Source organism: Dromiciops gliroides, chromosome 4, assembly GCF_019393635.1.
Source record: "Dromiciops gliroides isolate mDroGli1 chromosome 4, mDroGli1.pri, whole genome shotgun sequence".
Lineage (NCBI taxonomy): Eukaryota > Metazoa > Chordata > Mammalia > Microbiotheria > Microbiotheriidae > Dromiciops > Dromiciops gliroides.
Genome location: NC_057864.1, coordinates 265,075,862 through 265,092,069, shown reverse-complemented (window position 1 = coordinate 265,092,069; position 16,208 = coordinate 265,075,862). Strand labels below are relative to the sequence as shown.

Here is a 16,208-nt window from a genome sequence, read left to right as displayed (position 1 = left end):
TTTCCTTTGATCCATTATAATCTGTAAAATGACTATTGGGGGACCCATAAATCTTCAGATTATTCACTTGCTAAAAATCCCTCAGAAATCATTTTGATGAGTAAAATGAGTACACGCCGCCAGAGCAACACATGCAGAATGACATAGCACAAGCTTTTATGGTACTTTCCCTTTCAAATACCCAAAAGGGCAAAGCAGTTTCAAAAACAAGTTCTCTGTGAGGGAGGGCAGAAGAAAAGGAGGGAGGGACAGTAAGATTGAAGAAGGAAGGAAAGAAGGGAAGGAGAAAGAGAAGGAAAGAAGAAACCTATAAAACTTAAGCAATAAATATCCCTGGGGATTTGTCTGAATTGATTATCTGAGGCTGAGTTGATCAAACAGAATCTTGATTTAGAAAAAAAAAAGTCTCAGTGCCCCAGACTGAATTTCCTTGTGGTACCCATTCTTCCTCTTTCTGATTGACCCATATTCATTTAGCCTCATTATTTCACAGAGTTGTCAAGATAGGATCATGGTAGAAGAGCTGGAAATGACCATAGGCAAGGTCTAGTTCAAAATCCGCATTTTATATATGAGGGAACTAAGGACAAAGGAGGTTAAGTGATTTGTTCAAGGTCACACAGATGTTAAGCAACAGTGACAAAATTTGAACTGTGGTCCCTTGATTCAAGTCAGTGTTCTTTGAATAAACTATTTTTTTCTATTATAAATACCCAAATTAACTATAAAGGACAAATAAAGAAAAATGCTATCTGCATCAAAAAAGAACTGATAAATAGAAATATGTATAGAATACATACATATAGGAATTTATAATTGTATACATACATACACACACAACTATTTATGCCTAATGGTAGCAATCTCTAGGGTGGGGAGGAAGGACAAAAGGAAAAAAAAAAAAGGAAAAAATACCTGATAATTTTATTGCATATTTGAAACAAATAAGTTGTTCAAAGTAGATTTGTGGTTTCATGTACAATTTTTTTTTTAAATTTTTACTCTGCTATGGAAATGCTTCTTTTATTCCAAAAATTTTAATTAAAAAAAAACTCAGTGATCTTTCCCTAAGTATATATTTTTTCTTTTTTCATGTCTATATTGTTTCTTTCTTTATTTGTTTATTTATTTTAATTTTTCTAGTTACATGTAGAGAGAATTTTCAACATTTGTTTTTAGCAGATTTCTAGTTTCAAATTTTTCTCCCTTCCCTCCCCTCCCTTCCCCCTCCCCAAGACAGCAAGCAATCTGATATAGGTTATATATGTACAATCACATTAAACTTATTTCTGCATTAGTCATGCTGTGAAAGAAGAATCAGAGCAAAAGGGAAAAACCTCAAAAAAGGAAAACCAAAAAAAAGTAGAAATAGTATGATTCAGTCTGCATCTAGATTTCACGGAATTTTTTGTTTGTTTGTTTTTTGCTTTTGATTTGGAGAACATTTTCTATCATGAGTCCTTTGGAATTATCTTGGACCAACGTATTGCTGAGAAGAGTTAAGTCTATCACAGTTGATCAACACACAATGTTGTTGATACTGTGTACAATGTTCTCCTGGTTCTGATTATCTCACTAAGCATCAGTTCATGTGAGTTCTATATTGTTTCTTAAAAGACTCACACAAGACCTCAGTCTCATCAGCAGTACTATTAGATCAAAATGCTAGAAAGTAAGCCCAAGGTTAGAATGAGTGAGAAAAAAAAAAGAGTAAAATGTGATACCTTAATAGAAACCAAGGTAAAAATCTTCAAGTCCTGGACCATAATAATACAATTTTGCTTGGATTGGTTGGACTAAGTGAATTGAGTAGAATTGATGGTGTTAATTCACCTTTATTTTTTAATCTTGGAGAAGAAACAATGTGTTTTGTATAAGAGAGAGTACTTATTAAAGAGTAATAGGTCCTGGCCTTAAATGCCATCTCTGACACTTTCTACCTGTGTTACACTGGACAAGTCACAACCTCCCTTGGCTTCAGATACCTCATCTGTAAAATCAAGGGGTTCTATTAGATTTTCTCTGTGGTCCCTTCCATTTCTATATCTAGAATCTAATTAAGCACCCTTTTAGAAGCATTTATGAAAAGTATTTTTGAACTTGTTACATTTAAATTCCTTCTAATAATTTTAGGAATAATGATAATAATAGCTAATATTTATAAAGGACTTTAAAGTTTGCAAAGTTCTTTACATATGGTATCTCATTTGGTCTTCACAACAGCCCTGTAAAGTAGGGGTTTTGGTTATCCCCAGTGTTTTGCAGATGAGGATATGAGGTTGGAAGGTTAAATCACTTGCCCATATATGACTTGCCTGGGGAGTTACATAGCTAGCTCAGGGCTTCCTAATTCCAAGTCCAGTGCTCTATCCCTTATACCACCTAGCTGCCTCATACCATTCTCTGTTAACGGCTAAAGTTCTATTCTGTTTTGAGACCCTGGGTTCTCAAATTCAACATAAGTAGAGCACAAACTTTTGCAGGTTATGCTATGCTGAAAGGGCTTTAAGCCTAAGGCCAACAACAGAGTATGTGGCTGTACTACAGAATACTTAGACTACCTAAATGTGGAGAAGGTTGACATCAGAAGACTAGCTGCTAATGACTTACTACTATTATTATCATTATTGGATTTTGGCCAAAGCAACACACGAAAGTCATCCACTAAGACTGGAGTGGGGGAGGGCAGAGAAGGAAAGGGCGGAATGCTCACCCAGATCTTTTCAACTCTCTTTATTAACTGTTACCATACTAATGTTTCAAAAGTGAACCCTGAGGGGCAGCTAGGTGGTGCAGTGGATAGAGCACTGGCCCTGGAGTCAGGAGGACCTGAGTTCAAGTATGACCTCAGACACTTAACACTTACTAGCTGTGTGACTGTGGACAAGTCACTTAACCCCAATTGCCTCACTAAAAAAAAAAAAAAAGTGAACCTTGAGAAAGAATAAGTTTTTACCTAATGACTTTCCTACTCTTCTTATTTTGATTCTTTCAATGAGTGCCAATCATCAGATCAGTGAATCATAGATTTAGAGCTGGAAGGGACCTCAGAGGTTATCAAGTACTCCCCCTTTCTCTTTTATAGATGAGAAAGCTTGCTCAGGGTCACACAGATGGTATGTATCTAAGGCAAGATTTGAACCTGGGTGTTCTTGTTTCCAGATCTAGCACTTAAACTGTGTCACCTAGTCACCTTTACTGGCATCAAGGCCACTCATGAAAAGTAGATTGCTTGTTTTCACCTTGGAATTTCACCTCTGCACAGGTGAGAGCAGGCATTTAGAAAGCTGAATGTTTTGACTGTTCCTGTCTAATTTGGAAAGAATTTTGCCAGAAATGAATTAATCCTAAGGAACTCAGAAAAAGAGAGTGAACTGTGGTTGAGGGCATGAGGGAGCTTGATTTCACAAGTGGGACCTTAACTTCACTTAATCAGTTGTGCTTTTAGAAAGACTGACATCACAACAAAGGCCTATGAGTAGAGTTGGTCTCACTAATTAACAGAAATTATGGTGTTCTCATGGGACAGAATGTTATCTCTATGCAGGAAAATTAAACAACTTCCCCAAACCTACAATACTTTTTTTCTTTTCTTAAAAGATTTCAATCAGCAATCTGTCACTAGACTAAATCACCATGCCTTTTTCAATCTCCTAAATTTGTATTTCTCAAACCATTTTTCTATCCCCCATTCATCTTTATATGCTATACAATCTTCAGTTTATTCTTGATGTCCTTAACCTAGTTGTAAGGCTATACATTGGCCAGCCATACTCTACTACCAGAAAGAACATGGCTGTGAGAGATACTTGTGTATCTAAGGTAGGATTCTCCCTTTGTGTACATGACTAAATAAAAATGCTTTGCCTGAGACATGAAAATGCAGAATACTAAATTAACTAGTTGTTATGTTGTTGTGGTTATTGTTGGATGCTAGTTGAAACTAAACCTGTGATTTTATTGATAGAGGGAACTGCCTGGCTAAGGAATATTCCTCCATGAATGGAAGTCAGCACCCTTCCCTACAGCTTACCATCTTAGAAAGTTGTCCAGTACACTGAGAAGTTAAATGATTTACCCAAGGTCACTCAGCTAGTATGCATCAGAGGTGGGACTTGGACTGAGTCTGACTTTCAGTCCACTAGGCCATGCTGCCTTTCACAAAATGCTTCATATTAGATGGAATTGGATTCAGGGAATGTGGTTCTCTGTTCTAGGAGTTTACATTTGGCTCCCAAAGAAGGGAGGTATTAGGAGATGGCAGTGTGGAATGGTTGTGAACTTATTAATATGCAAGTGGGTGGTGGGGAGTGAGTTTGTTGTTTTTCAACAGTCTTGTGATATTAATAATCCTACATGGTATATTCTATGTTGACTTAAAAGACTTGGTTTACTTTCTAGCCCTAAGTTGACTCCATATCATTTCAGTCAGTTTCCAGTTAGTCTGCAGTTTGTTTCCCTCTTTAATGGTCAGTCAGTCCATAAACATTTATTAAGTTCCTACTATGTGCTAAGCACTGGAGTTACAAAGAAAGGCAAATGCCAGTTCTGACCCTCAAGGAGCTCACAATCTAATGGACTCCTTCCCTTAGAGTAAGGAACCTCAGTCTGGAACATGTTCTATGGTGTGCCCTACCGTAACCTGAGTTTCCTTTTATGTTTCCAAGGATGGGAGGAGCACTTTTATCGGACACCAACTGGGTGGTGTCGATGTGCCCAACAGCAAAGACCAGCGGGTCAAGTCAGCCAGAGCCATTCAAATCACCTACTACCTCCAGACCTATGGCTCTGCCACCCAAGACCTCATCGGGGAGAAGTGGGAAAGTGAGTTCTGCAAACTAATGAGGAAGCTACAAGAAGAGCACCAGGATTTCCAGCTGTTCTCTCTAGCATCCTTTAGCCTCTGGAGAGACTTTCATAAGACCAGCATTCTGGCCAGGAGCAAGATCCTGGTGAGCCTCATGCTGATCTTGACCACAGCCACCCTCTCTAGCTCAATGAAAGACTGCCTGCGGAGCAAGCCTTTCCTAGGCCTCTTGGGTGTGCTGACAGTTTGCATATCCAGTGTGACCGCGGCAGGGATATTCTTCATCACTGATGGAAAATACAATTCCACCCTCCTGGGGATCCCTTTCTTCGCAATGGGTAATTATCCCTCTTTATCATGATCAGATTTCTGTGGCTTTGGTGGCAGAGTTTCAAGATAGATTTTTGTCTTTTGCATTAGAGTTAGGGGTGTTGTCAGATATGTTTTAAATCTACCTTTATGTGATTTGGTTTGGCTAAGGGACACCTTCTACTCATCAAATTATCCACTTTTAGACAGGATTACATGTTAACAAGTGGCTCCCAACTTATCATAGTTTAAAGGGACGTTATTGCACTGGAGGCAGAGGGATCTAGTGTTGCCACTGAATTTTATTCTCTTTGTGAACCTTGTGTTGTCTCTGAACCTTATTCTCTTTGTGAACTTTTGACAAGTTACTCTCTTGTCTTTAGTTTCCTTATCTATAAAATATAAGATTTGGGCTTTCAGATCCATTCTTACTCTGTCTGTGTTCTAGTATGACCCCCGCTTCCCCTTTATAAAGCTTGTTTTTATCTTACCTATATGTTCCAGTTTATCCTTCTCTTCAATTCTTCTAAATCTTATGGCAAAGAATAAAAAAGGAATGAGACAGTTCAACAAAGCTACTCTGAACCTATATAGTGTTCTATTATGCATAGTTCCCTACTCAGGGGTGTATTTGTAAATGCTGAACAATCTTATCACCCAAAATATATTTTTAAGGACACAGAATGCACTTTTAAGCAGAATCTGCATTATTAACATTTTTCCCTATTACTTTCTTAAATCTAGACAGTCAGCAGAATAAAGAAGACCCTGATTTATAGCATTGCCATTTTTCCAAGGTGTAGGTCACTTTGAACATTTGATAACGGGGTCTTCTAAGTCTGTTCAGTTTGGTTCCAGAATACTTCTGCCCTTATCTATTCAAACACAGGAGGGGAGAGGAAAGACTCCTTTTTCAAAGTCAAAAGATTTTGTGGATCTCCACATCATAGTAATTTTACTATTCATTATATGTCTGGCAACTACTTGGCACAGTGGATAGAGTGCTGGGCCTGGAGTCAGGCTGGCCTGAGTTCAAAAATGACCTCAGACACAGCACCTTGTGACCCTACACAAGTCATTTAACCTGTTTGCCTAAGCTTCTTTGACTATTAGATGACAATAATAGCATCTACCTCCCAGGGTTTTTGTGAGGATTAAATGAGACATTATTTGTAAAGTGCTTTTTTATAAGCACTTCCCCAGCCATCATGAAAATATATACTGGTAAGGGTCTATTTACTATAACAACTTAAAACATTATTGATATAATAGGTGTGTGTGTGCGTGTGTGTGTGTGTGTGTGTGTGTGTGCGTGTGTATATATATATATATATATATATATATATATACACACATATATATATATGATAATATAATGGAGATTTCCCAACAAATAGCTGTTAATCTCCTCAATAGATTCACAATAACAATACATATATTTGAAAAAATATAGCTATATTTAAGATGTGTATTTGTTACATATACTATATATGCCACCTATATAGCATGTATATATGGTATATAAAATGTATATATACTTTATACATGTATGTATGTGTACATACATGCCATATATGTGTACATGTATATGTGTGTGTGTATATATATGTATATATATGTATATATTTCTGGACCTTAGTTACTACTTACCCATAAAATGGGGAGACTGGTCTAGTGATTTCTGGGATTACTCATAATTTATGTTCCTTTTATCCTGTAATTTCTGTGTATGAGTCATATTGTTTATTTTGTCCACAGCCAACAGTTTAAATTACGTTTGCTCATTTATTAAGATGAGCCATTTAATAAAAAGGACCCCTTGCAGTGACCCTGCAGCTAACACAATGGGATCCATGAATCAAAAAATCTGAGACAATATTCTCTACTCTGCTTCTTCCCAAATGATGGGCTGAAAGTTATTACTTTGAGAAAGCCTACATGGGTTTTAAATGTTTATTGGCATGCCCAGTTATGAAAGCATCCATAGAGTTGATGTGATGGGATAAAAATTCTTGAAGAACCAGTTGAGCACTTCAAGCATTTTTGTCTTATGGCATCAGCTTACCCTTTAACTTATCCTTTAAAATATTAAAATAGGAACACTTTCAGTACCCCCACTATTGCATTGCCCTTACAGACTGAAAGTGCCCCGCTATTCCAACCTAAAGTTTTCTTGTTACCACTTAAAGATATATCCTTCCTTTCTTCCATAATGCTTGAGAAGGGATTTTAGCAACCCTAATGCTAATCATCCTAGGGATGGACTTCTACCAAGCTCTCATGTAGAAGATTCCATTTCAAAGACACTCATTAATGGCTGAGGAAATGGATTGGGGGGTGGGGAATGGGGGACGAGAGGTGAATAGATGCTCATGAGTATGTGGCTAAAAGGAAGACAGAAGGAAGGAAAAAGGAAGAATTACAGCTCCAGAGCAAGATTGATGGGTCTTATCGTTGAGGTGATTATAGTGCTGATATCTCTGGCATTGCAGGAGAGGGTTTGTCAGTTGCTTGTGTGATCTAATCCTCTATGTGCACAGACTTGGCAACAAATGGTAAAAATGGACTCTGGGTGGCCAAGTGGCATGAGCAGGAGAGAATGTAGCTGACAACGAGTAGATTTGACTTCTTCGGGCTAAAATCTGTCATACTACTTTCTGAGTTATGCCTTTAATAATCCATAGTATGCAATGAAAGCCTTGGGCATGAGGGGGGAAAAAGGAAGTACAAGGATTTTCCAAGTCTTTTGGAAGGTCTATTTTTCCTGCTTATGAGGAATATTCTCTCCCCAGAAAAGAACACTTTCAGAAATGTTGGCACTAGGCAGGCACTGATTATGTATTTAGAACATTTTGTTATGCATAAGGGATTCAGTCCCATTAAATGAAGTATGATGAGAATTCTGAGATGCAACTGGTACCATTCACCAGAAGGGCATGACTGTTCTTGGGGGTACAGATTAGTTATCTAAGAACCCACTAGAGCTCTTTTAAAATCTATGAGTAAGAAAATTAGGTAATGGAAACATTTATCAAGGAAAAGTAGAGTGATACACCCCATGCATATAAGAAGCAAAGAATGTCTCTCAGGATGATATATAATAATATGTACATTATAAAATTCTGATAGCAGTTTCTCACATTACACCACTGACCTACACTAGACTAGAAATTCAAGAATTAGACAAATGCCTAGATTTATATAACTACCTTCTTTCTTATCTCCCAGTGACTAGTTTGATTCTGCAGGCCTGGGGATATAATTCAGTTGTGAGGTATGTTCATTATTGCTCTATGTCACCCTTAGTATATCTGGAGGACCCCTGAGAGTTCAAGTCACTTCTTAGGAAAATCAAGGGATTTGGTTTTCCTCCATCAAAAGATAAGAACAGATCTCAGTTCCTTGATTAGCACCATACCCCCAATCATTTTTCGTAAGATGATAGATTTGGACTGGAAGGAATTTTAGAAACAATCCTGTCAAACTGCCTCCTTTTATAGATGAGAAAACAAACAAAAATAACTTGTGACTTTCTCAGAATCACCCAGCTAATAAGTCTGTAAGGATGAGATTAAAACCAAGCTCTTCCTAACTCCAGGTCCAGTGTTCTCCCCATTGATCCATGCTTCCAAATGTAATGGGTCCTGGCATCCTTGCTTCCAAGAAGTATGGTCTCTGGGTTTAGAGAGAATCTAGAACCAGACTGGGGGGAATTTTTAAATGCATAGGATTATAAATTTAAATTTAAATACATAGGATTATAAATTATATCAATTATCCTCAAATACACTTTGAAAAATCAAGTTCATACACCCTGTATTACCCAGGACCAGATCATCATTATAGCATACTCTAAGAATTGTCAGATTAAGCAAAAGTATAGAGCAGTAGCTGATAAATGATCTTTATAAAAAAGAGCCAAGAGAGAAAAAGATAAATTCTGCCCTCAAGAAGGTAGTTTAAGTAGCAAGGGACACAGGGGCTATATTTCCCTCATGTATCTGAAGCAGCAGCTACACCACTGACCTTTGAAACCACAGAATTTGCCATCACAATTTCTGTATATTTTTTTCAGGGGAGCCAATCAATGGATTTTTGCAGCCGCAAGAGCTACCTTGATATTCATTCCATACAATCTCTCCAGTGTCTATTATTTCTAAGAACTATGTAGTGGTAAATTAACTCACATAGATAAATGGCCTATCTTCTCTGGTGTCAAGCTTTGAAAAACAGCATGTCCCTTAGGAATGAAATACATACCTGCTTGATCTGGGCCTTCTGCCACAATGAGACTCTACCCTATCCCTGTGCTTTGTGTGACAAGTTGTAATTTCCCGAACAAATCATCTTGTTTCATGTTAAAGAGGTAACTGTGAAACCAACACTTTAAAATGAGTGGGTGATAGGTTTAAGAATAACTCATACCCCAAATCAGGGCTTCTTAAACTTTTTCCACTAGCAACCCTTTTTTGCAAGAGAAATGTTTATGTATCCCCAAGTTTATAGGTATATAAAATAGGTATACATAACCATTTTCTGTTGCCAAATTTTTGACACCTCCCCATTCAGTTATGTGACCCCCATATGAAGTCGAAACACATAGTTTAAGAAGCTAGGCCCCAAATAACATAAAAAAAGGATGGCCAAAGGACAGTGGGGTGGAACATTGTATAGACTATCAGATGTAGTTGTTTTTTGGGTTAGCTTTTCAGAACTGCTTTCTCCCTCCTCTTTTCTCCCCTTTTTCTTCTCCTCTCTTTTCTCTTCCTCCTTGTTTTCCTCGTTTACCTTCTAATTCGCCTCCTTCTCCTCTCCTCCTTTTCCTCTACCTCTTTTACTTCTCCTCTTCCTCTTTTTTCTCTCTTCAACTCCCTCCTTTTTCTCATTCTTTTTCTTCTTCTTCCCCCTAGTGCTGGTCCCTTTTCATACACTGTCTTACTCTTCTCTCCACCCCCATCATTCAGTATTCCAAGAGATGGTGCACTGGAGAGAGGAGTAAGGTGGGATATTGGAAATGAAAGTGAAGTCAAAACAAAAAAATATAATGTTTAAGATGCATTATAGATTGAGAGTTGAAAGGAACATGAAAGGACATTTAGTCTAACACTTTCATCTTACAAATGAGGAAGCTGAGGCTGAGAGACTAAAGGAGATGCTTAGGGTCCCATAACTGGTAAATTTCTCAGGTAGAATTAAAAATTAGTCTTCTTAAGACTCTTTTGTCTACACCATACTGCTTCATAGCTAAAGCTGTATATTGGAGATTGAACTCCAACAGCCCTGGCTACACCTAGGTGCTCTCTTAGGTGCTGGTAACCTTTGAAGAAGTTACAATTGATTATGATATCATAAAGTTACAGAACTTGATAATTAAATGGAGCCTCCTTAAATATCATCTAGTGCAATTTACTCATTTAGAGATGAGGAGACTGAACTGAGACATTTGCCTTAAGTAACTTACCTTAGGTCACATAGTTCTTAGTGGCAGAACTGGGGCTAGGTTTTAGAACTCCTGATGTTCAGTACAGGAGATTTTTTTCCTTTCCATCACACAGATAAGCCTTTGGTGAATCAAGGGAAAAAATTGTTTCTATAATGATACAAAACCAGAGCTACTTTCTCAGCAAGTTTTCCTTGAAGGTCTCTTCTATTCCATTGGCTTCAATTATCATCTCCATGTTGATGACTCCAAAAGCTGTCCTTGCTTAACTTTTGCTTAGTTCACATCAATCAATCAATGCCTATTGTATGCCAGGTGTTATGCTAGGTGCTTAGGACACACACACACACACACACACACACACACACACACATACACACACACACACAATGAAACAGCCTCTGACTTCAGAAAGCTTACATTCAATCTGAAAACATGATGTGTTTCTATCAGGGGAGACAATTAGTGGAACATACTCTCCATCTGTTGGATTGGGCCCCCTCCTGTAGATCAGAGTACATGTCCAGCTGTAGCCCAGTACAATAGTCATCATCATCATCCTACCTCCCCCTCAACCAAATTATGTAAGCCTATATAAAATAAATACAAGGTAAATCACCTGGGAGGAGGCACCAGCAGTTGTTGGCAGGGATTGGGAAAGACTTCATGTTGAAAGGTGACTCCTGAACTGGACATGTCGACCTGGATGTCACTTCAAAGCCAATTATATAAGAAGGGAAAAGTACAACCTTAAAAAAATTCTCTTACTACACCCTCCTGTAGCTCCTATTCATAGACTTTTTCTATATCTGATGTAACTTGGATTTATTCCTTCCTGCCCAGGCCTCAAAGTTGCAAGATAATTGATCCTCATTTTAACTTTTCTTATATATGCATAACTGGTTCTGATTCCCAAAACATTCTTTCCCCTTTTCCTTTAGTCTCCATCTTTGTAACTCTCTTTTGTTTATTGATTTTCTCTAATCTCATTCTACTTTGGCTTCTGCATGTCTAGTAAGTGGCAAGTAGTTTTATGTTGGCTTTTTTGTGCCCAGTGAAATATGGTGATGTACAAACTGAAAGTGATTAAAAATAACTTACAATGATAATACATTCATTTTCAGTCCAAGATCTCTTCCCTTCCCTTATTTTTTTTTGCAGGGGGGCAATGAGGGTTAAGTGATTTGCCCAGGGTCACACAGCTAGTAAGTCTCAAGTATCTGAGGCCGGATTTGAACTTGGGTCCTCCTGAATACAGGGCCAGTACTTTATCCACTGTTCCACCTAGCTACCCCTCTCTTCCCTTTTCAAATCACAATCCAATGGAAATGCTGTTCACTTAATTTATGACTTTCTAATCATCAACCTTTTATTTCTTCATTTGCTTTATGTGGATCCAATTTCTTCTTCTCATGGGAGAATAGTCAGCTAATACTACATCTAGGAGCCAAGTTAGCTCATGCTACATCTTTCTGATCTTCTGTGGATAATTTCCCCAGGGCATCAGCAGCTTTCATTCAGAAAGAAATTTTCTCCTTCCTTCCAAACTGCTTATGTTTCTTAGCTTGCTCAAAACCCTTTCTTATATGCATGCCTGTAACTAGGGTTTTACCAGTTATCTAAAAGTATTCAGAGCCTCCAGGGTTAGGCTAAAAAGAGACTCATATAGTTACACTTGACTTACTATAGATCTAACGGATATCATGAGGAAATTTTATAAATGATTTCTTTTCCCAGGGAGCTAGAACTGAGGCTGTGTTTAAGGCAAGGTCTATATCTTTTTTTTTCTCTTGAATTTTTTTTAAAAAGGTATTTTTATTTCATATGGAGGCCAAAAAGGTCAAGAATCTCCAGAGAAATAATGAAAAGATTATATAAAATTAAAGAAAAAATTATTCAAATATATCAAAAGTAAAATGAAAAGGGGAAATAATTGACTAGGAAAAAAATCTTTATAGCAAGTTTCCCTCATAAAAGTTTCATTTCCAAGATCCATATGAAACTGTTTCAAATTTATAAGAATAAGATCTATTGCTCAAGTGATAAATGCACCAAGGTTATCAACAAAAAGTTCTACCAAGAGTCATTTGGGATCTTTTTGGCAAAAGTTATGGAGTGGTTTGCTGTTTCTTTCTCCAGCTCATTTTACAGATGAGAAAACTGACACAAACAGGGTTGGGTGAGTTGCCCAGGGTCACAAACCTAGTAAAGTGTGTGAGCCTGGGTTTTAACTCAGGGAGATGAGGTTTCCTGACTCTATGCCCAGAACTCTGTCCAATGAGTCACCTAGCTGCTATTCGCGGTGGTAGGAGAGTTTCTAAGTACATTCGAAGAGGATGAAAAAGAAACTCCCTACCCAACCCCACTATTGAAGACTCCCTTGTGACAGAATGCAGAAACATTTGTCCCCTCAATGTCCCCTGTTTCTCTGCTATGTGAGGGTGTATTATATGTTTCATTATTTATTCTCTAGGATCAGTATTTTTTTTATTTATTCAAGGTTCAATGTCTTTTTAGTAATCTTTCCATTTACCTTGCTATAGTCAGTCTGTATGTATAATCAATTTTTCCACTAAATCAGAATTAAAACAGTTGTATCATCTTTTACCCCTTTCAAGTTTTCCAAATCAGATCAGACTTCAATCCCTGCTTCTTGTTTACCAAATCATGTTTTCTTCTCTTCCGCCCCCCCCAACCATTTCCTCTGCTACCACCTAATTACAGCCCTTTATCATCTCATTCATTCTTTGAAACAGAAGCCATCTAGTCATCCTAGGGTCTCTCTGCTCTTCCTATGACAATACATCCTGGACAACAAACACAGATGAGTCTTCCTAAAATAATACTTTGATTTGTTATTTTCCTCCTCAAAAACTCTTAATGGCTATCTGCCTCTAGTTTACTATTAAGTTCAGAGACCTCAAGAACCTGACCTCAATCTTCTTTTCTAGTCTGACCTACTACTCTCTCTGCTTCTGAAAAACTGAAAAAGCAGTCCCTTATTTCACACATTTCTACCTTTGTGCTTCTGTTCACTTTACTTCTCCTTCCTGTAATACTTTTTTCCCCTCCTTTCTACCTATCAAAAGCTAACACATTGTATGGTCCAAATTTAGTATGTAGGGAGTTAATTGGGTGGCTTACCATAATATTGGGGTTCAGAAAATAATGAGGGACCTCTAGGCCCAAAATTCCCTCCCCTCTGAACTGCCTTTTTAGTTATTTCTCCCAGGCCAATAAGAAAGGAGCTTAACAGCCTCTTTTCCACAAACAAATCAGGTTTTATTAATTTGAATAAAATACACAGCAAAGGTGAAATTAATAAAGTCAAGGACAAGGGAATAGGGAAAGAGGAAAATGTATAATCTCCCTAACTCTAACAAAAATCCCCAAACTCTCTTCCAGATCAGCTAATTCAAAGGGCTAGATTTAACTCACCACCAGGGGTCCATAATTTCTATGGAGTCAGCTGTTCAGCCCGTAGTCCACTGAATGCTCCTCCAAAGCCAGAGAGAGAATGATAGTGTGTGCTATTTCCTGTTGGGGTCCCCTTTTTCTACCTTTTTCTCCCTTCCCTAAAGGGGAAGTCCTTCAAGTTATGTGGCTGAGAATGGTTCCCTGTTGATGACACAGTCTACAGCCTCTGAGGACACTCCTTCTCAGGGTTGGCCAAGTTAGACTAGGCTTAACAGAGTGGGCCAGGTTTGGCTCAAGATCTAATCACCTTAATGGGTACTTAGTAGTTTCTCATTCACACCCAATTCAAACACTACTAGATCAATCAAGTTGGACTCCTGGGCATCTGCCAAATTCCATTATTTTGCCACAACATGATACTAGATGAAATGCAAAATCTTAACTTCCTCTTCACTCCCCAGCCTCACATAATCTTTCCTTCTGAATTCTCATCACCCTCATTATCTGTACTATTCATTAGCATTTATCCATAGGATGCTTTAGTTATTGTCTCACCTTGAATATAACTTCCTTAGAAATAGAAGCTGTGCCTTATAATTATTTACAACACCCAATAACACAGAAAGGTCTTTTCCATAGATGTTAGATAAATATTTATTAACTGATCAAGTAATTATTTTGAGGGCTGTTGGTGTTTTGGGAGAAGAGGTATTAGTCATTCTATTGTCTTGAGTTTGTCAGAAACCATCTAGTCTCCATAATTTCTTTCTTTCCTCTCTTGAATTTCTTTGATAGATATACCAGTGGTATATTAAATAAAAGTGTTGGTTGGCTTCTGGACCTTTTTTTGTTTTTTGTTTTTTAGAGGAATCAAGATGTTGTTTTACTATTCCCGCCTAACCTTGGTAGGCTTGCTAGAGGACACAGATTTTAAAGAAGTAAATGAAGTTTATTCCATGTATGTAAAACAGAATGGAGGAGAATGCACAATCTATCATAGAACCATGGTAATATGGCCCTTTCTATTTCTTATGTGTTACTACAAAGGCAGTGAATTTTAAGGAATGCCTTCATCTTGGTTTAGGTTTAAAAAATTGCATTCAGTTTTAAGATTATGGAAAAGCCCTGTGCAGTCCTAGAGTCCTAGAGTTCAGTATGTACTGAATTTTAATTGTATCCCATCATTTTTGGGATTTGTGCAGATTCTGCATTTTCTCTGAGGTCTATCTCAGTCCTTAGCTCTTTTGTACTCTTAATAAGCTTCCTTCCAGTGGCAACTATATCAGAATTATATTAGATCTGTGAGCAGGTACTGTTACATAAAACTGATTTTCTTGAAGGTGAAAAACATACCTAGCACAACAAAATGTAGTTGGTTATGGTCTTCACTGGATAACCTTTATGATCACATATAGACTTTACACTTCACTTCATGCTTTTCAAATAGAGGGGCATATGAGGATGCCTAAGAAGGATGTAAAATGCAATCTAGGCTTTTGTTGTTTTTTCACCATAACCAAGCAATGAATCAGACTTGGATATATGAGCAGACAGGGAGGCACAACCTAAGATAAAGGAGGACATCAATTTCTCTGACTTATTCAGTAGTATTAACATGTAAGTTGTTTCTTTTTCCTTCTCTAATCTGGACACTAAAGCCTTCCTCAAACATTAGCTTGTTAAAAGCAACCTCCAACAACTCTATTTTGTAATTGAGTTTGCCTTTGTTCCAGTGCCAGTGTGTCCCAGGACAAACTATTCCTGACCTGGATGTGAGCATTTCCATGGTAAGCCAAGTTCTTGATGACTTCAGTGCTGCCTGGATCTGGGTATATGCTAAGGGTGGAAAAAGAAATTTCACTAGAAATTAAGATTCTGTTTTTAAAAAATGAAAATAAAAAAGAGTAAGTTTTCAGAAAGGAATCCCAAGAAATTTACATGTGCACATATGCATGTGTATACACACACACACACACACACACACTCCTGCTTTTTGGGGGGTAGATGCTTTATTAAAACCCTATTTTTATACCACTGTTAGTTTTCAGTAAATACCCTTTCCTAGTAGAACCCTCCTTTGCAACAAATGAGTATAAATGAGTGAAACAAACACACAGGCCACGTGGAACAAAATATATGACCATTCCATAACTGTTGTTGATCATCTCTTTATCCATAGGCAATAGACATGTTTTATCATCAGTTGAACTCTGGAGTCATATTAGTTGTAGTTCT

General features: G+C 37.6%; 1 protein-coding gene across 3 annotated transcripts in view; it reads left to right on the top strand.

The window, feature by feature from the left end:
• The window catches only part of PTCHD4 (patched domain containing 4), a 305,199-nt gene that overhangs the window by 81,538 nt on the left and 207,453 nt on the right, over window positions 1-16,208 (top strand). For all 3 annotated transcript variants that reach the window (XM_044004580.1, XM_044004581.1, XM_044004579.1), the window contains one exon: window positions 4,668-5,145. In XM_044004580.1, the coding sequence (XP_043860515.1) occupies window positions 4,668-5,145 (478 nt within the window). The remainder of the gene's footprint in view (window positions 1-4,667; window positions 5,146-16,208) is intronic.